At 37.3% G+C, this 25,738-nt stretch overlaps 1 protein-coding gene across 1 annotated transcript; it reads left to right on the top strand.

Annotated features, from left to right (window-relative positions):
* The first annotated feature begins 128 nt into the window (after positions 1–128).
* On the top strand, positions 129–16,659 carry LOC111863213 (transcriptional repressor protein YY1). Its single transcript, XM_023849313.2, has 5 exons — positions 129–655; positions 1,512–1,635; positions 8,177–8,408; positions 11,638–11,807; positions 12,672–16,659. Exons 1-5 carry the CDS (start codon positions 196–198, stop codon positions 12,793–12,795), a joined length of 1,110 nt encoding a protein of 369 aa, XP_023705081.1. The 5' UTR covers positions 129–195; the 3' UTR covers positions 12,796–16,659.
* The last annotated feature ends 9,079 nt before the right edge of the window (positions 16,660–25,738 follow it).

Here is a 25,738-nt window from a genome sequence, read left to right as displayed (position 1 = left end):
CAATGAAATATCTGTGAATTATAGTTGCCAAGAGATAGCGCAGTAATGCAAACTCGCCTGCCAATTTCCCCCTCAAAAAATTCTAGTACGTTTACTTTACCACAAGGGCAGTCCTAGTAGAATCGTGCGCCTGTGGCAATCACGTGATCAAAGTGGCTGCCGAGCAGAAGAGTTACAGCCATTTTGGTTTTGAAGATGGCGTCGTCTGATATTATTACAGAGGTGGAAATACATCCAGATATTCAGGAAGTTGAAATTGAAGCAATACCTGTAGAAATTCCTTGTGAAACTGTGGAAACAACAATAGACGGTGTGGAAGGACAGCCTATGATTGCATTACAGCCTCTACCAGAGCCTGGACGTGAGGAAGTTATTTTACAAACACAAGAAGAAATTGTAGGTAGTGGGGACCCTTTATCAGTTTATGATCAAATACCAGTTCCATCAGAAAGTGATATTTACATTGAGTCAAGCCCAGGACCATCTAGAAGAGGAAGCCGTAAAACAAGGAGAGGTGGGAAAATGCGTGGAAATGAACATGTTATCAGCGAGATCGCAGAAACGAAAACTCGCAAGTGGGAGCAAAAACAAGTACAGATTAAAACTTTGGAGGGTGAATTTTCCGTTACGATGTGGGCTTCAGGAACCGATGATGGTAAGAATGATGACATTGTTTTAAATATGCTATTTCAAAATGTGTTACAGTTTTAAGTAGGCAGTAATTAGTCTATTTTTGTATAGCGTCATTTTCGTACAATCCCAGGGAATATACGTCATCGCTCCTACATCCGGGAGTGGCGATCGATAGGGCGTTAGTATTGCTATAAGGCTTGCCGGTTTTTATATAAGTGTTTCATTTTAATAACGTTAGAAATGTAAATATTTGGGTTTGTTTTGATACTTCGCCGGCCATGAATGATCCAAGGGCGCAGCCATATTTTACAAATGGCTTCTCTTATATGATGGCGGAGGGTAGCCATTTTCGTGTAGAGAAGGTTGTGGACAAGGGACCAGTTAGTAAAGTTTATATGAAAGTTTGGAGTTACATGTGTGATATGACACCGTGAATCATAGTGTTTAATTAAGGCGTACTTCGTCTTCAGTTTTTATTGTTGCTGAAATGTATTGTTTTTATATGGCACTGTTTTGTAAACACGTATTTCTGGTTTCTTTGTCCTTGATGAATATGAACGGCAAGCGTGGAAGGGGGAGTAGGATCAATTCGGGCGCTGTAATGTGACGGCACCGATGCGAACCTCTGCAGGGCAACTAGAGGATGTAAATGTTCATAGGTAGATGTCACTGTTGGAATTATTTTGGTATGACGTTAGAGTTTGTAACCAATCCGTAACGCAAAAAGAAGTTGCACGTAATTTAATAATATCATTGTTTGAAAATACCATCCAGCAGTAATGTAAAATTTCTTTTTATGCAACAGTATTCGTGTAATATTGATTGTGTGTTGTGTTATATGATAACGTTCCAAAATCTTGTATTCGTTATATGTACAGATGAAGGAAGTAATCCGGAGCCTGATCCTGATTATGAAGAATATATGACAGGCAAAAGAATTCCACCGGAAGGGATCCCTGGTCTTGACTTGAGTGATCCAAAGCAGCTTGCAGAATTTGCAAGGTACTGTGTTACATGCTGGAACTGTTTATTTCAAACAATTTTTTCATATGATTAATATTTGTTATAAGTATATTGGTTTGTTTAATGGCATTTCATACTCGATACTATATATAAATACTGAAAAAAAATGATTTTCTTGTATATGTTAACTGTTTTTGCTTTATCACTTTAACTTGATTATTTCAGCAGTTGTTTTCTGACTCTCAGAATGTCCAAGTCTCTTACCATGAGCTACTTGATTTCTGTAATTTAATGTATTGTGGCATATATACCTGTTGCTAAGTGGGGACTCTGTAAATAATGACCATTTTTGGACAATGGCTTGGTAAACATGTTCCTGTGGCAATAATTATGCTTGTAACAATAGAGTTACTGTTGGAAATGGAGAGTTTTCTTTGTGGTCCATGCTCAGATGTAATAACCAAGACAGTTGGAATAATGAGTTCGGTCAAAATTCCATACGTATATGATTAAATAACAAAATTATGCAGGCAACAAATATAAGTCATACAAAATCATGATAACGAAAATGTTCACGATATTGGACCAGGCGAAGCCTGACGCAGGAAGTATAAGAGGCTTAAAATTGGCGACAGTCAGGCATACGACTGTACGAGTATGTGGAAGCTACTAGAAATAGGGCAGAATATGCTGTACTGAGCCTGGACTGACATTTGTATATATTTTATTTACATATATTAACATGTTTTATGTGTAAAATGTAAATATCCTTTACATTATGACAAATGACTTACTACTGCAGACAGTGACTCTGACACCCTTATCAGAGAGGGCACCCCCACAAAAACAAGACTGAAACTGTCAAATACTAATAAATATCTGGTCGTAAGCCCCAGATTGGGCTCGACACCAAGACTTGACTGACAATCAGTTGCAGTGTGACCTTGATTTTGAATAATGAGTTCAGTTGTGAATAGTATTGGCCAGCAGGCAAAAGCGTGATCATAGAAGCTGAAGAATCCGCATTGTTAATTGCTGTTACCAAGTAACAAGTAAGGAAGACTAAAAGACTGAGGCTTAGCATGTGCTGTAGTGATTTGTAAAGTGTGTATATCAGCGATAGCACTGTAATTGCTTGTAGTTCCAAGTCACATGTGTAAGTGGTCAGTAAATCCATTCACCAATTTTTAAGTCCTCTCTATAGTTACCACTACATGTTACAGTATATGCATGGGCTATTTGGAAAGTAACCTTTGATAAGCCGTTAACAAAACAAGCAATGACTTTTATTGTATACAAAAGATATATACATAGTTAACCTTTATGAGCCGAAAGACACCGTATGGGGACCTTTAAAGTAAAGGCGAGTGGCCGAAAGACACCGTATGGTGACTCGCAGACTGCGCATGCGCACAGTGTTTTAAAATCTAATTTTAAGATAGAAATTCTTGTTCTACTTACATTATTTTTGGACACCAGCTTTATAAGTAGACTGTCTTCCCTCCTGCATCATCTAACTGAATGTTGCATGTCACTGAATGCAGAGTCCAACGTTGCAATTCATGCACTTTGTCCGTAATTAACTCTGTTTTCCATGCGAAGCGCACACACGCAATGTCAGTCTCGCATTAGCAGGAAGTAGGCCAGTGATGGTGAGTGGTCTCCTCTATTCATAACGCTTATAAAACATCACAATTTCAACTATGCACCATGGCCCCTTTTCGCATTGAAGAAGCCGAAATTGAGAGGCCGCTCGTAAATCACACCATTCAGAATGCGTTACAGTCGATTTTGAAGGGATGAGGAAGCAAGGGGAATGAGGGGATATTCCAAGAAGAATAACTCTGTGTGGATAGTCTGACATATGTGAATAAACAAGCAGAGTTTCATAAGGTCAGGGTAGGATAAGAACTCGCCCACACTGGGTATACAGGAAGCCATGACTGGAGAATGTGCAGTATGTAAACATCCTCCCCTATTGCCAGATAAAACACAGACAGTGCGTCAGCACCATGCATTTATTGTGCAGAAGCGTTTTGCATTTTTGTGGACAGACGCTCCAAATTGGGGAAAATTTTTTTTGGGAATCAATGTAACAACTTTTACGGATTCTAAAATCTGTAAATTACAGTATCTGATTCTATATTCTCTCTAGATAAAAGCAGCGTTTATTTCGTTCATTTATCACAAAAATTATAGAAATCACATCATTTTGAGTAACATGATTACAATTTTTATTACTCTACAATGGCAGGCATTTAAATTAACTCCATCCTGCTGCCATTACCGGAATTTAAATGGCCCGTCTCTTAATGGTTAAGCTACTTCTCAATGTAGTCATCATCAGACTTGAAGCACTTGTCATATTGAGGAATAAGTTTTTGTATGCCTGTGTCAAAGAAGTCTGCTGCCTGTGAGCTCAGCAGCATTTTGACACTGTCCATCAGCTCCTCATTACTGTTGAAGCTCTGTGATCGCAACCAGTTTTGAGGTAGGTAAACATACAGTAGTCACTCAGCAAGATCAGGCTGGTAAATAGTAAATCTAGCTACGTATCTAGAAACAGTACGGACAATTCCCAGGTGGTGATTCAGCCTCTACGTCCATTGATGTGAACATCGCTGTTGAATTGTACTCTTGTATAAGTTCTTTGTAGTTACTTGCTTTATGTTTATTCTCTGTAAGCAGCTTTTGTAATAGAGGAATAAAATTGTGCCTTGGTGTTTTCACAAACTCATTGCAACTGACGAGGAGCAGAAACTTACCAAAGTTTTATAAAGATCTTTGGCTTTGTCACTAGACCATATCAATTTGAAAATTTCATTGCGAATTGCTTCCATCAGAATTTGTTAAAACATTTTATTTGTGTCATGTATGACAACTAACTGTATGCTGGTTTCCCATATAATTAAGGAGTTCACTTGAGATTTAAAAAAATAATAACATGACTTATTTGATGTGAAATTGATTATCCTTAGTTGCTTGACCATCGCTGATTTAACTAGTAATTTGGGTGGTTGGGGGAAGGCATATGTATTGTATCTTGTGCCTTAGACTGAACAGCCACTGTAGTGGGCTTACCATTACAACTTAGTGACAAATATATATGTGCCAGTTATTTATGAAACTATAATCAACCTAGTTATTGTTGTGTCGATGGCTCCAGTATGAAATAATGTTTTTTTTTCTTAAATTTACACTAGTGTGTTTTATAAATATAAGAATGTAGATTAATTACAATGGCAGTCCAATATTAAAGGGACAAGTGTTTGTTATGTATGGTCTGTGCATGACATCCTGATGTCACTTGCATATATTGATACGCTGGGTAGAGGAGAAGTAGCCGTGCTAGTGTCATTCTCCATCCACATGTCTGAGCTTTACAAGAGAACAAAATGGCCAGTGTGATTGAAAATTATTCCGTGTTTGGGATCTGCGTGGTGGTCAGATTTTTGCGAGCAGAAGGAATGAATCAGAGCGAGATTCATTGCAGGTTAGTAATTGTTTATGGCCAGAACTTTTTCAGCTGAAAGGAAGTGTCTGTATGGTGCAGCAGATTAAAGATGGCCGAACAGCGCTGAATGATGATCCATAGAAACAGAGGGAGACCAGGACCTTGCACACTGATGAAAATTATGTCATTGTCGAAGGTTTTATAAAGGAGGATCAAAGAGTTTATGAAATACTGCAAAATCCTCAAAAAATTGCTTGAAACCATTAATCGAAAGAGATCAGGATGATTAACTGCTGGAGTAAGGCTTCTGCATGATGGAGTATGACCTCACAGCCTGGTTGCAAAAGGGGAAGTGTGAAGTTCTGCAGCATCTGCCACATAGTCCTGATCAGGCGACATCAGATTTCTACCTCTTTGGGTCATGTAAGAAGTTCTTATCAGGTAAAAGATTCGAGGACCAAGATGCATTACAAAGGCAGTTGTGCAATACTTCATATCCGTTGGAAAGGAACACTACTCTGAAGGAATGTTTAAACTTGTAAAATGATGGGATAAATATGTCTGTATCATGACATTCCGTAACACAGACATTTACTACATTGAGTTCTGTGTTATCAGTGGAGTTGCATTTCCCCAGAAATTTTTACATCATATTTTACCTAGTCACATGGTATATTGAAACCACTCCAGTATTTAATGCCGTCTTCACCTTAAATAAGCTTTACTCATTGTACAATTGATAATTTATTCAGCATCTGGTATAGTATAATTTTGGACCATAATTTGACCATAATTGGCCAAAATATGTAATTTTAGGACTGTAAAATATAGTGAAGGGGAACAAGTAAAACTGAAATTTTTCATAAAACCATCTGTCAGGGATCTAACTCCAACAAATTTAGGTGATGAACCATCTGCTCGTAGGTAAAAAGGTACAGTTGTCCCTTTGCTTAACTAATTAAGCTTTATGCCATGAAGATGTGTGGTGGGTTTGGATATATAGACCCACATTTTCTTGACCTTGGCACGAGCTGAAGGTGAGTGGTCAGCTGTACTCCACGGCTGCTTTACCCCCGGGGAAATAGCCCCAGATACACAGTGAATAGGAGGCTGGGTGGGCCCTAGAGCAAGTGTGAATGGCATGGAGAAGTGAAAATTCTTGCCCCCACCAGGACTTGAACTCTGAACCCTTGGTTGTCCAGCTTGTAACCAGTCACTATATTGACTGTGCTATCCCAGCTCTACCATCTGCCTATTTAAGAAAAAAATAGTACATTAAAAAATAAAAAAAAATAATCACGGAATGTAAATCAAGAACATATTTGATGCCAGTAGGGGAAAATTTAGAGGTCAAGATGGAGACCAGTCAAGAAAGGACAGAGATTGTAGCATAGCACTTTGAAGGGGCACCATGCATAAAAGCTGTGTACGTGTTTACTGCCCTGCAGGGCTGGACTTATGATATTCTACATAGAGCCCTTAAAGGAGTGACCTACAGGGGATAATCAGAGCAACTGAAGACCAATTTGGGGAGCAGCAACAGGCCATAGGGTACTGCAGTCAACTGAGAACATGGACCGAAGATGATGGTGAGCCCCTGCTTGAGTTTACCAACACTGTTGAACAGTCGCCTATCATGTCTTTCTTTCTTGACCCAAGAACCACGTTCATGGAGGATCAGACAAGGCATTTTTCAATGGCATAAGATACCAAGACATAAAACAGCAGTTACTTCTGGGAAGTGGGAGAACTCAGTGAGGCCCTTCGGCAGACCATAGAGCTGGAGATCGCAAACCTAGTAGTTGGGTCTTCTGTTGGGCTCTGGAAAACGAGTGACTGGACATTGTGGAGGTGTTGGCCCTCTCCGAAAGGGAAGCAGAAATGGCAGTACGCATATGGGCTACCCAGAACATGTAGCCTTAAGGAGGGAGAAATGTGACAAAACTACTTAATCATTGTTTGTTACGTGGTAACAGCTGGGTGAACACATAACAGTACCTAGCCCATTGATTGGCAATAGCCACTACAACAGTTGGTGGTGTTAGAAATGGTGTTTTCTGTGTTGTCCATTCTGAGGCTATATGTATATAACCAGACCAGAAAAGTAAGTATGAAAGCCAGGAATAGCCAGTGACTGGGCAGCCATGGCTAGAAGGTCAGTTAGTTGCTATGGTTGGCCACGCCATAGCGCAAGCGGTTAGTCACTGGCTTCCCACCGTGGTGGCCCGGGTTCGATCCAAGGTCTGGTCAAGTTGGATTTGTGATGGACAAAGTGGCGCTGGGTCGCGTTTTCTCTGAGTACTTTGGTTTCCCCTGCCAATCTTCATTCCACCAAATTCTCCATCACCATAATCACCCGGGGCAGGGATAATAGGCCAATCAGTGGTCATCATGCCCAGTGGACCCAGTTGGACATCACTCCCCACTAAGTGAATTAAAAAAAAATTAGTTGCTATGGTCAGTTAGTTGTGAGACAGTCACCACCCATAAAGGATGTGAGTACAGAAGCAGAGGAGTATCCATTGTCTATAGCCATTACCGGGCAACTACCAGAGAAGACAGACAACTTTATATATGCTGCAGTACAATGATCTGTAGAGTGTGTAGATCCTTGAAACAGTTAATAGTTACCTGTAATTACAAGGGGACGGAGTTTGAGTCCTGGTAGAGTCAATAATTTTCTCCATGTCATCCAAATCGTCTCTGGGCCCACCCACCCTCTAATCCAATGGGTAGCAGGTACTCTTTCCTGGAGGTAAAGCGGCCACGTCGTGAAGCTGACCATTCATTTCCAGCTATTGCTGAGGGCAAGAAAACTTGGATCTATACATCTGCTTCCCCATACGTCTTCATGGCATAGTGCTTAATTAAGCATAGGGACAGCTTTACCTTCAAGTGTTCAATCAATCCTGTTACTGATCCATACCCTGTGTCTGGTCACCAACACATGACAGTTTCATACATTCTGATCAAGTGTTTCTTTACTCTGTGAAAATGTGAAATGTTTTTCACGTGACAGCATTATGTGTTATTTGTAATACCATTAGTCAGTTTTAAGTTTCTGATGTGTGGTTATTTTTGTGTTCATAATGTAACATTTATTTGCCGTATTCCTTGTGTTTCTAGGCCTGGCCACAAGATGAAAGTGAAGAAACAGATGAGTGATGGAGTTGACAGGACAATAGCATGTCCACATAAAGGATGCACCAAAATGTTCCGTGATAACTCTGCGATGCGGAAACACCTTCATACTCATGGGCCTCGTGTTCATGTCTGTGCCGAGTGTGGCAAGGCATTTGTGGAGAGTTCAAAATTGAAACGACATCAGCTGGTTCACACAGGAGAGAAACCCTTCCAGGTGGATATCCATGTTTTGGGTAACATATTAAACCTGGAACTTGGTTTAGTAGAATGTAAAATATTGTGCCCGTTGAAATTTCAGTGACAGATCTTCTGGGTCATTAGACAGAGATGTAAACATTCTATGTAAACAGCCAAGTTTCAAGTCAAGAGATGGTAGTGTTAAATGTCTGTATGAATTGAAATATTTCACTTACTGCGTTGCTTCCTTGTGACACTGTGCTCAAGAAGTAGGGGAGTTTGTAATCTTGTGAAACCATTTTCAACTGTAAATCCAATAAAATTTGCAGACATTGACAGACATCATCAGTGATTGCAGCAAGTGTTTCTTTAGTAATGCTCTCCTAAGAAAATATAGTCTCTGCCTTAAATTTTCAGTTATGCGTGAATTATTCTGTCACTGCCCTTCCGGAATACCAATAAGAAATACACATGGCAGTAACAATCCAGAGAGTGGAATAGCCAGAACCATCAAATTCCAGTTTGCCTAGGATATGAGTTAGAGAAGACCCAAAGCGGCCTCCGTAGTCTAGGGGTAATGTTCCCCACCTCATGACTCAAGACCGCTGAGCAAAATTAGGCAAAAAGTTTCCCGCCCAAGTAGTTTCCAATGCCTCTGGTAGATGGGGAAGTTATCGGGTACCACTGCCAGAAGAGGGCCGACCTCACTGGCAGAAAGGGGCTGATAGCAAACACCAGTACCAACAGGGTATGGCGACAGTAGAAATTAAAGGGGACATACAATAGACTACTATTCGCGGTGCATAGGGAAACCCACTCCCTGTAATACTGAATAACTGAACTGAATAGAGAAGACCCAATCATGAAAATGATTGTTTGGGAAATTAAGAACTACATTTGCTGTATGTGGTGCCCAGTCTTGTTTGAATGTTAGTGCTGAATGTGCCTTCGAGAAAGACTGGCGTGAAAATCCCAGCAGATGAAATAGCACATCATATTGTGTACTGTTGTGTACTTCTTGGGATGCAAAAATGTCTTGGTGACTGCATGTGGATTTTCAGAACTCCATACTCATGCCCCCTCTTCAGGGACATTTGTTGGTGAATGACTGATGTAGTTTATTCCAAATACTGATGAAATGAACAGCAAGAGTTCCCTCTTTTCTTTTTGTGAGCATTGATGAGGAATTGTTTCATCTGAATTTGCTAGGGATATATTTTTTAATCTTGGCAGATGATAGTTGAAGTGGATGTTTTTAACCTTTAATGTACAGACTTTTAAATTGCCGGGAGCCCTCTGTGGCCAGTATTTAAATCACCCTAACTAATTAACATTGCAAACTTTCAGAAAAAAGTACATATTTTCCGTTCTATGCAACATAGAAATACGAACTAAAAACAGTCTGAAAGACAATAAAATTTTCTACATATACTCAAAAGAGCAATTTTTACAAACGAAAAGTAACTGTGGTTATTATGTCATGAAATGCAAAATATAATCTTTATTATATATGTTATGAAATTCCAAAGGACTTACCCGTTGTTTTTTTTTCTTCAACCTTGAATCATGGTGATATTGTAATATAGTCACACTATATACAATAATATTTTGTTCAGACTGTACACGAGTTTGAACTGCGTCACTTCACAGTTTACGATACACTCTGATGCGCGTGGCACTTCTCGAAGCAGTCCACCTCACACAGAATGACAATACCATTTTTACGATATAAGAGCATGCTCCTGTCTTTCTTATTTAGTGAAACACGCAACGTCTTTGTTTCCTTTTGGTTGGCCAGTGTTGTGAATGTTTCACCTTCAGTCAGCTCGGTTGGGCCCCCCGAGAAATGCCACTGACCGTGATATTCAGCTTGTGCGATTGAAGAATCATCTTGGGGGAGGGAGTTTCTAGCAAAATCGAATAAATTATGTTGATTGACAAAGCGACACTCTCACCTATTAGTAATACTCGCAAAATATTGATGCAAAGTAATTATAATACTAGTCGAAAAGAGTGTCAGTCCAACACTGATACTGAAAGTCGCAGTTGCGAAGATGCCTTTTGCTCACAACGTAACACTGTCTCAGTGGGTTTATACCTCTTCCGAGACACAAAATAAAAATGATATATGAAGAAATATATGACAGTCTAGTCTGACACTGACTTCCTGACTGATAATTCGTCACTAAAAACCAATCCTTGCATGCGTCACACTTCCTTGAAGGCGCTGGAAGCACTCACATGCAAGCACCAATGAATATTTCCTCATCACTTCTCAAAACAAAGCTGGGCTATATTTGGCTGACCAAGTTATAAACGGTCATATCTAAACGTAAATAGTATCTAAACCAGTACAGTGATAAACAATTTCATTGTTCATAGCTAAGGAATGGACCACTGACATGACCTCACGTAGGTTTGTTTTGGTTTCAAATCCAAGGTCAAACTGTCAGCACTCCCAAAGAGAGCATGAGTACTGCATTAGATATATATATATAACATTCGGCCAACTCAGAGTGCTGCTTGCATCATATTTATCATAACATTTGGCTGTTAAAGGTTAAACACAGATTTTGGGAGAGCCACTTTACATATTTGTATGAGCTAATGTAAGCGCTTTCTGTACATGCATATTATTGTCTGGCTGGTATTCTGACTTCCTTCTACCACCACAACTTCCTTACTGTGCCCTGTTAAATCCTGACCTTGGAACTTTGCAACAGTTAAATGTCATTTCAAACTTATTACACTGCATTGTAACAATGCTACATCAGAATTATAGGCTTTCCTGTTAGAGGACATTATTGAATTACCAGCATCTGAGCTAGTGTGGCTTGTGACACCAGCTTCATTGATATGATTACAGTACCTCAATAAACATAGACATTAAAAACTACCACGTCTTTCTTTGATGACCCTGTATGTAATGTGTTCACAGTGTTGCATTAAACTCAGTCACTCTCAAATCATCCCTCTGGGTGAATGGAGCCTAACTAATTTCTTTAAATATGTGCAAGCTGCATCCTCAGCTGTTGCCTCCTGTCATTATATAACATAACTCCCCCCCACCATCTTGCTGAACACTGAGTTAACATTGTAGTTTTTAAATAACCTGTAGCTCAACTACAGGTCAAAAGAAGTACACCAACTACAGTTTTTGTTGTAAGCAGGCTTGATCACAGGGTAAGACACTGGACTGTTCAAAGCTAACTTGCATAGTTCGTATAAGGAATGTTTTATAATTGTTGAATTGCTGATTTTTCCAGTGTACATTTGAAGGATGTGGAAAACGGTTTTCACTGGACTTCAATTTACGAACCCACGTTCGTATCCATACTGGGGACCGTCCATATGTATGTCCATTTGATGGCTGCAACAAGAAATTTGCCCAGTCAACTAATCTCAAATCTCATATCCTCACACATGCCAAGGCCAAGTAAGTTTTATCATTGTCAGTGGGCAGATGATTTTTGTGTTATTGCAGTTTTGGTACTGGGTGTTAACTTTGCCATCAGTCTGTCCCATTATGTATAACAAGGCCTCTCTGAACACTCTTTAATGAAATAAAGGCCTTTGCTCAAATTTTCAAATTATATTCATTTTTTGTCCACAAGACATAGGAGACTGTTGTTTGTATTAGCTTCAGAAAGATGTAACAGGTAAAGTTGTGGATGACAGGTGGTATTGCTCTACCATTCTTGACCTCTGCACTATATGGAGGTGAGTGGTCAGCTTCACACCCCGGCCGCTTTACCTTGGGGGAAATCGCCCCTAATAACCAGTGGATAGGAGGGCTGGGTGGGTCCCAGATTCAGTATGGGTGCTGTGGAGAAAAGAAAAATCTTGCCACATGGGGAATTAAACCTGAGCTTCTGAACCCATAGTCCATTGCTGTACCAACTGAGCTTTCATGACTCCTTCAGAAAGATTTCATTTAATGACATCAGTAGGTCAAACTATACGAGGTTGAGTGATAATGTATGAGTAAGGAATTGGGAAGGACATAGAAGGGAACAGTAATGGCCTAATGCTAGGTACATTTGCCTGAGTAAAATAATGAAAAACCACAAGATGGTTTGTTCCCCTGCCAAGAATGAGACTGGACAACTTTTGAGTATTTATCAGGAGTGTTACTGCTTCAGCAAACTTGGTAAGTGCCGAATCCTGATTAGCAGTTCACACATTAAATGTAGACGGAGCAGAAATTTATTAAATAGTGTTATGTAATTGCAGTTTTTGAAGTAATAAGGTTTTATTCGTTCTCTTGACTGAACTATTTACATACATTTTTCCATTTCAGATCACGTAATGCTATGAGTCGCTCAGTGCCTACTATTCATGCACAACCGCTGCAATCACCACAATTTGTGCAGGTTGAGGTATCTGATGCAGATAATCAACAGTTCATTGTTTATGCAGACTAAATACCTCATTTTCCTTCATGCCTTAATATTGGTTGTTGGGGTAACATTTCTGCTACCACATGACTTATTTTATTGAGTGTTGTGAAGTTTGACCCGTGCAAGTTGAAGTGAGGCAAGGTGGCATTTCAAGACCTTCACAGCACTGCTGATATTGTGGTGTTTAGTGAAAGAGTTAAAGAATGTTACTCTTGACAAAAGGTACAAAAACATTAAGAGCTTACCATAAGGCTGGCATATGAAAGACTGAAAACGAGAACCCTGTTGTTCATATGTAAACCATCCTAAAGGTTGGAATGGTTGATGTACATTTTAACTAATCTTTTAGTTACAAAGTACTGGATATACCTACAAGAATTATTGTGTGTAGTGGTGGCCCGTTGTGCCATGATATCGAACTTTATCCAGATAATAACAAACTGTTGAAAAATACCATTATATTTTTAAAATCCAGTTTTGTCTCATTGGTTTGAAAGTGGAAAGTTTCATGTTCAGCTTTGAAAACAGGACTGTGCATGGAGTTTGGGTTGTCACCAGAAGCAGACAAGGACCCGGTAGAATTAAGCCCAGATACTGTTCTATCTCAATAAGGTGGCAAGGGCTCAATCTATAATTTTGTATTTATTGTGGACACATCATAAGGCAATTGTGTGCATTTGGCAACTGTATTCTGAATGAAATATTAGATATGATCCCTTAATATTTTTAAAAATAAAACAGAAAATTATACGAATTGTTTCCAGCATTTCCTTTTCCAGAACTTATTTTCTTTGGTATTCTGAGACTCTTGTGTGTTTACATATAATTAAATTTATGAATATTATAGAGAAGCACATAGCAGTTAATTATGTCCTTTCCAGTGAATCAACACACAGTGAGAGCATTTCATATTATGTTTACAATAGCAAATTTCTAGTGCTTGTCATCTTTATCTACTCATTGCTGTAGAAAGGTTGTTGATTTTATCCCCATATAAATTTGATACATTTCATCTGTTAGAATAAGGATATTATCCTTATGAGTGTGCAGTATAGTGTAACATATTTATTTGAAAGCCACAAGTGCACCATACTGCCCTTGTGCACTTCCTGGATATATTGCATTTTCTTCCAGTGAAATAATTTGTCATCTCTTTGCTAATGAAACTTCAGTTTTTCAGCAGTTGTTTTGGACTGTAGACATTCATGTTTTCTCATGTTACTTAAACCACCATTTTAAATGTTTCTGCAAGAGCTGCATATTGGCAGATTGATGTCATATGGCCCATGTATCACTTCTGGAAAAAAAAAATTATAATTTATAAGCTAAAATTACATATCTCACAAGAATAAATTAATGTAAAAGGCAGTCTGTCCTTTGTATATTATGGGCTACACCAGTGCAAAGTCCTGTTGTAATTAGACTTACTATATTGACTCCAGTAGGGACATGGCTATGAAATGTAAAATTCTGAGTCTGCCTCCAGGAGCGGAATTCAGATAAACATGGTGTTTAATTCTACATTTATGCTTAGCCTTTTCTGTGATTAAATGAGAACAGTTAACCTCTCCTAATGCAACAGATGAACAGAATCTATTGTTTTTTTCATCTTTAACATAAATCATATAGTCTCTCTCATAAGGTGTTTTGGCTGCAAGGAAGGAATGATTAATTGCCCAAGTGCAGGGACACATGAATTTTTTTTTAACAAAGGTTTATTTTCTTGTCTGGTGTAGTTAACTTTTTTTGTGTAGTCATACCAGTCATGTGTTAACAAGTCAGTCAGCACTAAATATTCTTAAATATATATAAAAATATGTACATTTCATTGTTTGCATTCACTGATATGTATTCAATAAATACGTATTACAAGTACGTTTTGTCTTTCAAGAATGGTATCTGGGTGAGTTTATGTGAAATCACACAACCTTACCCCCTCAGATTTTAATAAAATTTTGTGAGGTCCAACCTATCAGAGAGGTGAGTTGCCATTCCAATTTTTAGACCTGTAGGTGAAATACTTCAGTTTTTGGTTTATTAATATTTGAAGTTGTAAAAAATGACATTTCATGACAATGAGTCATGCTCATAAAATGCTATAGATGTGACCCTAATTGAGGTAGGAAGCTCAAATTAGTCTCATTTTAAGGGAAATTAATCTTTCCAGTGACATTATGCATTGTATTTAGAGAGAAAAGGTCTAATCATTTAAATTTTGAAAAGTATGATTCTTTTTTATATATAAATATATATTACACACGTGCTTATGCTCCATGTTGTCTGATTTCAAGTTTGCACTGTTGGATAGTTGGTGTAAAGTTGAATGGCTATACATGAAGTGAGATTGGATGTACTTTTAAATTTCATGTGTAAGAATAAAAAAGAGAGCAAACTATAACACATGTAGTGATAATAAAAGTGTATGCATTGTTACAAATTATAAAGAGAGAATACTGGTGACAAATAATGTTAGGAATAACAATCAAACTTAAATAAAAACTGCTTGTGATTTAATTACTTTCATTTTTTAATAAAATGTTCAGGCACATTATAAAAATATCTAGATTTTTCTAACATAGAAATGTCCATAATGTGTTACATCTCCAAAGGTCTTCCCAAGTGTGCCTGGAAAATTTGGGTCTTGAATGTAGGGAAGTGTCCTGTATTTTGGCAACAGGAGTTCTTGCAGGTGCAAGTCTGTTGAGTGATCAGGCATTAGGTAATTCTTTTAGCTCTCCTCCTGTTAGACCAGACATCAGCAAATATTGTTCAAGCCCTGGCACCATTATATAATTTTAGGTACTTGGTGATATTATTTATAGGTGTAGTTTTTATTTCCATGCATTAATGATTAAACCATTGATTCAGTTAAATATGAAATCTTGTTTTGCTGCTGTAGGTGCTATAGTCCATTTACTCATAATTAAGGTGATCATAATAGCTGTAAAAATTTACAGAATGTGTTCCCATGGATGACTGAAAAATTCCACAGTTTAAAACTAGAGCAGAAATTATATGTTATAAAATTTAGGTTCAGCATCCTCTGACAGGACCAGTGCTGTCTTTAAATGTAAGTCTTGTCAAGAGGTTGGGAGTCATCCAGTAAAGTAAAGTGGGTTACTGAGGCTTGGCATTCCAAAAATAGATGGTCAAAATTGATAATTTGGCAGCCAAAAATTGTTCACTTGCCACCAGAGAAAATACAACCAAAACTCTACTTCAACCGGGTAATTACAGGTCACATTCTGTGAGACAGACAAGAGCATAAGAGTGATTATTGTTAACACTTCTCCATAAATTCTTAAATGTGTCAAGCTACATAATACAAAAAGCCAAACAAGGTGTTAAAGAGCAAAGCATCATGACTGCCAAATCCAAGACCTGGCAGAAGTTTACATCAAGCTACAGATGATGTACAAAAATTAAGTAGTGATGGGAATGACTGAATTATGCTAGAGAAGATTTTTTCTGCCACAACAAGAATGACTGATTTATGCCAGAGAAGATTTTTTCTGCCACAGCAAACTTCTGGTGGTTAAGTTGTGCATAAATGAAACCAATGAAAAAATGAACAACTTTCTTCACCCTTATGGTCCTTCATACATTTTTCCACCTCATTCGTAAATTGTGTGGATTCATCAGCAGTGCTAAGGCAAATCCAAGGACTAATAGAAGATGTACATAAAACTTCACTGATGCTGAAAATACACATGTCGGCAACACAGAAAGTAAATGAACTACTGAACCGTGTGGTTGCTGAAACATTTTTAACCACCTCTTTTTCAATAGTCACATGGATGCTCTGCTGAAAATGTTAGCCAAAAAGGCCGAGAAGGCCCAAAAAAATATCTTTAAAGGGGATGAGAAGAAGTGAAAGAGGAAGGAGAACAGTGCTACATACATTTACAGAGTCCTTAAACAGATATCTCCAGTTACAGGAATTAGTTTCAAGGCAGTGAGTATAAAATCGTTTTGTGAACTATATCTTTGAGTAAATTACAGCTGGGCTGCGCCATAGCTCAAGCAGTTAGTCACTGGCTTCCCACCGCGGCAGCCCGGGTTTGATTCCGAGTCTGGTCAAGTGGGATTTGTGGTGGACAAAGTGGCGCCATGGTGGGTTTTCTTTGAGTACTTCGGTTCCCCTGCCAATCTTCATTCCACCAAATTTTCCATCATCATAATAAATCACCTGGGGCAGGTACAATAGGCCAATCAGTGGCCGCCATGCCAAGTGTACCCAGTTGGACTCCACTCCCCACTAAGCATCCAGGCTGGCTCACTGCAGCAAAAGGTCCACAATCACTAGATGAGAAATGCAGACTGCTGTGCAACTTTGTTGCCATGAGAATTTGTGGAACAGGGTCACAGATGGTACAAAGGCTATCACTAAATATATGAGCTAATAGATTACAGTACAGATCCCACCTTAATGGATAATATCCAGTCAGCATCACCTCTGACACAATCCCTAATACTATAATGTCAGCTATTTAAGAGCTACTTAACCCCTTTCAACTCCATTAACCCTGAACATGACAATTGAAGGTTTTGCCAAAATATTGCAAAACCCTCAACATTTAACATGTCATATTCCTGAAAGCTAAAGCAGCCACACACTATGGCTGTGAAAATCTACAGACCAGAACTTCATAAAGTCAACAGTCTATTTCAGGGTATATGTACATCAATACATATAAGAATTACATTTAACTCCTGAAGCTGTATTAACAAAATCTATTCCCTATAATATTTAAAGCAAGATTACCTTCAGAACTATTAGGCTTATTTTGGACTCTGTTTCCTTCATCTTCACTATATGCATAGTTACATGATTTTATACCAACTGATCCAATGGCAGTGACAATTCAAAATCAGCTGTATGTTACAGCATAATAGTGTGCATAAAAGAAATATTACTTTTAAAAATAAAGAATTTAATTTAGAGAAATTCATGTCAAGTTATACAACATTGAAAAATTAATTTCTCTAAGCATAGTGTGTAATACATCACTGGAAAATTTATTCAATTCACCTTAAAATATGATTAATTTGAATTTCAGATCAGAAGTAGGACAGAAGTATAGCAATTTAAGGACATAAAGCCAGCAAATCATGTTGTTAACGTCATATTTAAATAACATAATTTTATAATGCAACAATGAATTTGTTTTTTCCCCCAGGGACTGTTGTGCAAGAATCGTTTGTAGTCATAAGACTGATGTCTGGTGAAGTCAAATTTTTACTGCTTGCAAGTGTAGTGTGTATTATCAACATAACTACAGATTTTGTTCATAGAAAATCTGTTGGACAATCAGGGCTCTGAGTAATTCAGGAGTGAGATTATTGACTTGGGCTCATTGAAATTAAATGTTAAATGGGTGAAAACCTTAAACTGAGTAACATTAAAAGGGGATTTCACTGTATATGTCATCTCAACTCCTTTGTTATGTAATTCTTTCTGTTTCAGTTTTGGTCCATCTCTCTTTGATTAAAATATTCCCCTGCCAATCTTTTAATTTTTTTAGTTGGTGATTTAATGATGTTGTCGGTATTTAAACTAGTGTCAGAAAACAGGATGATTTAAGGAATGTGAAACACCTTTTAATGTTTAAGTCTTACAGGAGACAAGTGTTAGCTCTTACATAAAGTTACAGTAGGCTGATAGTTTCTTTGAGAAGGTAGACTGCTCTAAATTAAATGAGAGCATACAGAAATTCATCAGTTGTTAAGGTTTCAGGATAAGTGCCATATGATGTAACAGATTTATAGGTTGAACTAGACTGTACTTTGTTTTTTAAAGTAATTCTCATAAAGCAATGAACAATATATTTTTGCACAACAATTTGTATGCAAATACAAAAAAATTACACATCCATTTGCCCTTTTATTTTAGTCTTATAAAATTATACATAACACCTCAAAATAACAGCAGCCACAATTTAAAACACCCACATTAACATTATTATATAAATATTTACATATAAAATAGACATCAATTTATCACATCATACTTCACACCTATAGAGTACTACAGATACCTCAAATGGTCATTTGTATACCTCCAGATTATCAATATCTTGAATACTGGAGTTTGCTTCCTATGAAATGAAACTGAGAAGACAATGAATGTAGTCAAAATACGGACCCTTAGTATTTTTTCAAAAAGCACCTCAGACATGCCCCAAGTTAGAAGTTTCAACTCATAAAGAAGGCAGCACTTAATTTGTGCCTGCACTATTGTTCTCCTTGGAGTCTTCAAGAACTTAGCTGCCTAATTCAGTTTTGCATATGCCTTAATCAAAATATTTGAATCCTGACATAAGAAAGCACCATAAATGTTATACAGTGTCTGATATTTACCAACAAAATATGTATTTTTGATTGTAAACCTACAGATAGTCGGCAAATGATTATACATCAACCCCTCAATAATCTGGATTAATGAAGCAAAAAACAGTCCTAAAAGACCAAAAAAAAAAAAATTAGAAAACAGATGCATGGAAAATTTAATAATTTAGTGTTGATGAAAATAAATGAAGAAATATCACTGCAGCAATTTCTTCCTCTGTCAGAAGCCGAAATGCATGGTTTCCTTCATTCACCTGAAGCCAATCTCAGATATTTTCTTGTGTGGTTTTGGTCCCTCAGCACAGTCTGAAAGTCCTTTTGTGCTAATCTGTCTTGCTTCAAAATCCAATGTGTTTTTTAAAGTATGTACTCAACTGTAAACAGATTTTTTTATATTTCAGTCTGGATTAACTGTAATCGATTAGCAAGGGTTTACTGTAATACCACATAGTTCACATTTCTTATAACATTATTATAGCTATGGACTTCTTTCTTTTCCCTTATACCCACAGGCAGGTAGCAGTGAAATAAACAACAATGGAAAAGTGTAATACACAGAGTTTCCACATGCATTCTGAGTTCCTAACTGCAGTGGTTCATTATGAATATTAAACTGAAAGGTAAATACAGATTTCATGCAGCCATCATTCTGCTCTCTTATATTTTACACAAAAAAGAAATTTAATAGGAGCTGCATATTTTTCATAATTGCACTTCCACCTTACAAGTTTCCACCATGTTGATTTGTTCCGAGCATCTCCCATATACAAGTCTACAGTGTTACCACTACACAGCTGGGTGAATACTATATCCATGTTAGTAGGGTCCATTTCTTTCTCGGCATAATATCATGGCCAATTAAACGAAAATTGGATGGCCATCATATGTGCATCACATTGGCCCATGATGCATCTTCATTGTCATTTTTCAACTGCCAAATAGAAATATATGTAATGTTATGTTTTTGAAGAAACTGTATGTAGGCATTTGTCATGTTAGATAGCCATTACTGAAGTCTGAGATGTTAAGAGTATTTTAATGGACAGTCTTAAGATTATTTTTTGCCATTTTACATGTAAAAATCTGGTCTTTCCTGAATCTGAGGATTATACCACAACCTTCACATAAAAACAAATCTAATCTGCTACATAGATTCATGTCACATGAATACTAATCATACACAGTTTTATTCATTTGGCATACTAGCATTTTCACACTCAGTGAATCACATGCACCTTGTCAGGGAAGGGACTAACTAGGAACCAATTTACCTGAAATAAGTTTTAACCCAGCTGAAAGAAATTGAAAGTTTCAGGATTTATTAGAATACTTTTTCATTAAAAAATTGTATTTAATTTCTTTTATATTCAATAAAATGAATTTTCAGGGATGTCAAATTTTTGCTGGTATTTTGGTGTAATATTATAAAACTGTTAATATTTACATTGATATTTCATACAAATATATGTATTGACACTCTTTTAAAAAATATACATGTATATTCTCAAAATCGGCAGCTCTGTCTTACAAAAGTGAAATGCAATCTAATGTGGCAGTAGCCATGCCATGAAATTAGGTCTGTATTCATAAAGATGTATTACAGCTTTGTTCCATAGTACAAATACAGCATTAAGTAAGAATGTGTAGTGTTCTGATTTCATAACATATATAAAGTTTCTATTTTTTCTGTGAGCCACAGTATCAGATATGTGCACAAACACCACTAATGCCTTGTGCTTATACAAAGGAATGCTTTATTGAATGGCTGTAGAATGCTGTGAAATCCTTAAAAAGTAAAGAGGAGTTAAGCTACCAATATTCATACCAATCTCAACTAAAACAAACAAACTTCTTTTCTCAACTTATGAAATGTGTCTTCAATTAATAACCATGGTGATTTTCTGCAAGAATATAAGATTTTTAAACAGAATATAGCACTGATTCTAGCAATAAACAAATATTATAGTAACTTGCCTTTATTTGATTTAAAGAACAATATTTATTTTGGGTCAGAAGTTTTCATGATGGTGACTTAGAAAAGTACTGTCTTCTAGGCTGTAACACAATGTAGTTTGGAAAGTGCTCAACATTTTGGAGGAACAGACTGAGCTGAGCTTGTTGCCTGCCTCTGCTGGTTTCTTGCTTGTCTTGCTCTTTAACCCTGAACGTGGAGATGACATGTTCCTCCAAAACATTGGGCTATCTCCAAACCACGCAGTGTTACAATTCATACAACCATGCTCTTCGACAATTTATTTATTGTTTACTAAATGGTGGTGTTACTAGCTCAGGCTGTACAGTGTTGAATGGTAGGATGATTAATGAGTGATGAACTGGAAAGCATATGGAAGGAAGTGATCATGAAAGTGTATGATACTGTCTTGGCCTTTATATGAAGAAATTAAGGAAAACCATGGGGAACCTGTCAGGATAGTTGATTGTCTCGTTTTGAGATTCAAACTGAGCACCTCCCAAATACAAGTCAAAGCATTACCACTTAAATGACTTGTTCAGTTAATTTAAAGATCAAAAACAATTTAACTTTAAGGAATGAACCATTCCTGGTATTGAAAAGACAGTACACAAGGGCAGATTGTCATTTAAAACCCCTTTGTGGAGAATGTGTTCATGTGTATTCTGTTACGTTCAAGTCAAGTTTAGAGCCTAAAATTCCACTCACTAGTCAGTTATCATGAAACCAATTCTAATCCTGTTTACTGGATTTCTGGTAATACTCAAAACCCTTACTAGAATTTATCTTCAAAATTTATCTATAGTCTGTACTGGACAATTCAGAGTCTTTATCTAAAAAAGGTTTCAGGCCAATAAAATGCAATATATTCTCCCCTCAAACTTGGTTACATTAAATGTGGGATGATGGGAAAAAATTGAGGAACATTACAAAGGGCTTTTAATACATCAATCAACATTTGCTGCAGCAAAAAATTCTTAAACAATACTTTTGGAACTCAATGAGATGATAATTTTCTGTTATGTTTATTTGATATCAATATCTATTTTTGAAAACCTTGAACTTGATTAGATTCCATTAAACGCCAAACATTCTCCTTTATGTCTGATAATGATGTGCACTTCCCAGGATTTGTGTACAACAAAAATTGAAATTTTAATTCTGATTTAAAGCAACAGTTAAAATCTGGTCTGCTTAAGTGCAGAAATTTCTGTATTTGGTATTCCTGTTATTGTATACATGTACAAGGGCTGTTTGGAAAGTAACCTCCATTTATTTTAGGAAATTAATGTAGGAGCGGAGAACTCAAGCACAGGAGGTAGCGTCACATGACTCTTTGCCTTGTAAACTATCACGTAACTGGTAAACTAGTGTTTGTTCTTGTCTCTATAGAGTGAGTTATAATGTGTCCTATGATTGATAATCCTGCCAGCTGCCAAATTTGTACTGTTTGTTCATGCTAAACACATGAGCGCTGCAGAAATCCATAATGAATTATGTGCTGTTTACAGCCAAAATGTAATGCACTAAGAAACTGTAAGACAATGGTGCAGAATGTTCAAGGTGAAGAGCAAAGTGGTCAGCCATCCGTAGTAAGTGAAGATCTTGTTCGAAGGGTTGAGCAAAAAATTTGTGAAAGATGGCCCTTCACAATTTCAGCTCTCTCGTGTAAATTTCCATAAATTCCACGCACCGTTCTCTACCACATTATCACAGTCAGGCTAGGCTAACACAAGTGTTATGCAAAATGGGTTCTGCAAATGCTCACGGGTGCAAACAAAAGGTGGAGAACAGCTTTGGCTTTTGTCGACTTTTTCAGGGTGATGCCACAAATATGGCAATGTATTTCTCAATCACATCATAAGAAGTTATCAAACTTAGGTTTCATTTGTGAATGTTGAAACCAAATGGCAGTCAAAGCAGTGGATGCACACACATTCACCAAACAAGTTGAAAAAGTTTAAACAAACATCTGCCTGCCGGAAAGCTTGATGGCAACAATGTGTTGACATCTGGAACAGTGCTCCTTCATGACAATGTGCATCCGCATATAGCTGCTTGCACTCGAGAACTGCGGGAGCATTTCAACTGGGAGTTCTTTGACCACCCTCCTTACAGCCCTGACCTTGCTCTGAGAGACTACCATGTGTTTACCCACCTGAAGAACTGGTTGGGATCACAGCACTTCAACAATAATGAGGACTTGATGGAAGGTGTCAAAACATGGCTCAGCTCACAGGTATGCAAAAACTTATACCCTGATATAAGTGCCTCAATTTCACCAGTGACTATGATGAGAAGCAGCTATATACATATTTCAGATGAATCAGCCACACACATCCTATTTGATTGTGATTTAAGATATCGCCACTTGGGTCAATTCTTCATGGAACCAAGTGACTTTTATGACGTCCCCATAAACAAAGTCCTACATTTCATTCGAATTGTAGGATTAATGAAGGGTTAATCCAGTGGGGAAGCACAATAGACCACTGAAGGTCACAGTGCTAGGGCCAGTTTTATGGCTCACCCCTCATACTCAACTCAACTCAACTCATATACATATTTATCTTATATAATAAATTTATTTTCTTGCTGCTTGTTTTGTTAACAGATCACTAGAGTTTACTTTCCAAATAGCCTTCATGCAAGGTTCAGAATTAACATACTGGCCTAAAAAATGTGTATAATCAACTGAAGTCTTCAACACAAAACAGAATTTGCTTTGGTGTTCTTAGTTTTATTTGAATTGTGATACATATCAAGAAATGTAAAGAACAAAGTAACCACAGTGAAACAGACATTTTGGAAGACCAGTGTAAAAATGGAATGATATAATTAATTCTGGAGAAAATGTTTTAAAAGGAATTTGGACACATCTGATCTGGCCATATCTTAATGCTCGATTGTTTTTATACTCAAACACAAAATTTGTATCCAAATGTCAGTGATGCTACTAAAAATGGGTCCACGAAGAATCCCAGGCCTCATGATGTTCACTTCCATTGAGGTTATATGTAGGTGCACAACTGAGAAGAAGAAGAAGAAATATGAAAACTGTGCATCTTCCCACATTATTACCAAAACATGATCCCAGTCAAAACTTTTCTGACATCAGCATCTGGCTTATATGCATAGCATCTTATCCCTCTCTTCTGCAACCCAAAAAACTTGGCACAAAATTGTCTTAATTTCTGTGCAGAACCTTTGGTTTAAAAGGAATTAACTTAAAAAGTTTCAGCTCAAAGAAATGGATTAAGATGGCTATTTCACAAATCCTAATCATTTTTGATCTGTAATAAATCTTAATCATTTTTAAAGTGTAACACAATATTTATGTGGGAGCACGCAGTAGTGTAGTGAGTTGAGGCACTATGCTACAAGCTGGAAGGTTGCAGGTTCAAGTCCCGATGAGGTAATTGGAATTTTCAATTGACCTAATCCTTCCAGCCACACTATGGCCCTGGGGCCCACTCAGCCTCTAACAGAAATGAGTACCAGGAATATTCTTGGGGGTAAAGGGTGGCCAGCGAGTAGGGCTGACAACCTTGTCGCCATCTATGAGGTGATTGTCTAGAAAATTGGGAACCTCAACATCTCACAACCCTATCGGCCTACATGGCCTGTTACAGGGATACCTTTTTTCTTTTTACTTTTTTAATACAATATTTTTGTGATTGGAAACAACATATATACTGTACTCCTTCAAATATTTCACAAATGCAAAAGGTTAAAAATGGCAAGTAAATTATAGAAACAATCTCTCATATTCTTAAAAAAAATAAAAAAAAATCAAACAACAAATTTACTAGATAACAGGATGGTGAATCCAATAACCACATTACTTGATATCCCTGAACATTTTGGCTGATACCCCTCATGTCTTCATATTACAGGCATGGAGGCAATGTCATGCTATATCTGGGAGTAACTTGAGTCTGCTTCCTCATTACATGAAGTCGCTATCAGCAGTGCTTGAAGTAGGATTGGGCAAAGAAGGATGCCATAATGCCATTTTGCACAAAAATCAGCTTTATCTCATTCTTGAAGTTGCCTTGGGCTACGCAAAGAACCTCTCTCCTCATCCCATCCATATTATTACAAATGGCTGCCTGTGGCACACTGCGATAAATAAAACTAAACACAGAAGTTTTGTACTTTCTGCAAATAGTTTAATTTCATTTCAGATCTTATTTTATAGTTTTGAAGTGAACTTTTCTCCTTCATGTTGCAGTTCGCATGTGACTACTCCTGTGTAGCTGAAGGTCATCATTTGCATGGCATGCAGTGCAGCATGGCTTTGTTTATCCCCTGTCAGCTGCAAGCTATTATTGTTTATTCTCTCTGTGTTGCATTCGAGTGTCATAGTTTCTTTGGAAGCGACTCTGAGGTAATGAATGACATGGTGTTGAAAAGAAAGACACTAACAAAAAGTTAGACAGCAAAAAGTATTTAGTAGGCAGATAAGAATCCAGCTGTGTTAAGAAATGAAATTGCAAAGTGTTTTGTGCTGCCTCCATCGTCAAGTAATGCAATGCTATGGAAATCTTCAGTTTTTGAAGAGGAATGCTGGTGTGGGTAACATCCTGAGAAAAAAAAAACTTTAATTTTATTAAATAAACAAGGTTCAATGCTTCATAATTGATT

This window comes from Cryptotermes secundus, unplaced genomic scaffold (genome assembly GCF_002891405.2).
Source record: "Cryptotermes secundus unplaced genomic scaffold, Csec_1.0 scaffold665, whole genome shotgun sequence".
NCBI classification, from domain to species: domain Eukaryota; kingdom Metazoa; phylum Arthropoda; class Insecta; order Blattodea; family Kalotermitidae; genus Cryptotermes; species Cryptotermes secundus.
The sequence above is the reverse complement of the archived record's forward strand: the minus strand, read 5'-3'. Positions and strand labels throughout refer to the sequence as shown.

What these genes read in the sequence shown, in the direction of transcription:
- LOC111863213 (XM_023849313.2), top strand. Translation starts at nt 196, where the DNA reads ATGGCGTCGTCTGATATTATTACAGAGGTGGAAATACATCCAGATATT. An exon ending in GGCTTCAGGAACCGATGATG is followed by an intron (nt 656 to 1,511) that starts GTAAGAATGATG and finishes TTATATGTACAG; the next exon opens with ATGAAGGAAGTAATCCGGAG. An exon ending in CTCACACATGCCAAGGCCAA is followed by an intron (nt 11,808 to 12,671) that starts GTAAGTTTTATC and finishes TTTCCATTTCAG; the next exon opens with ATCACGTAATGCTATGAGTC.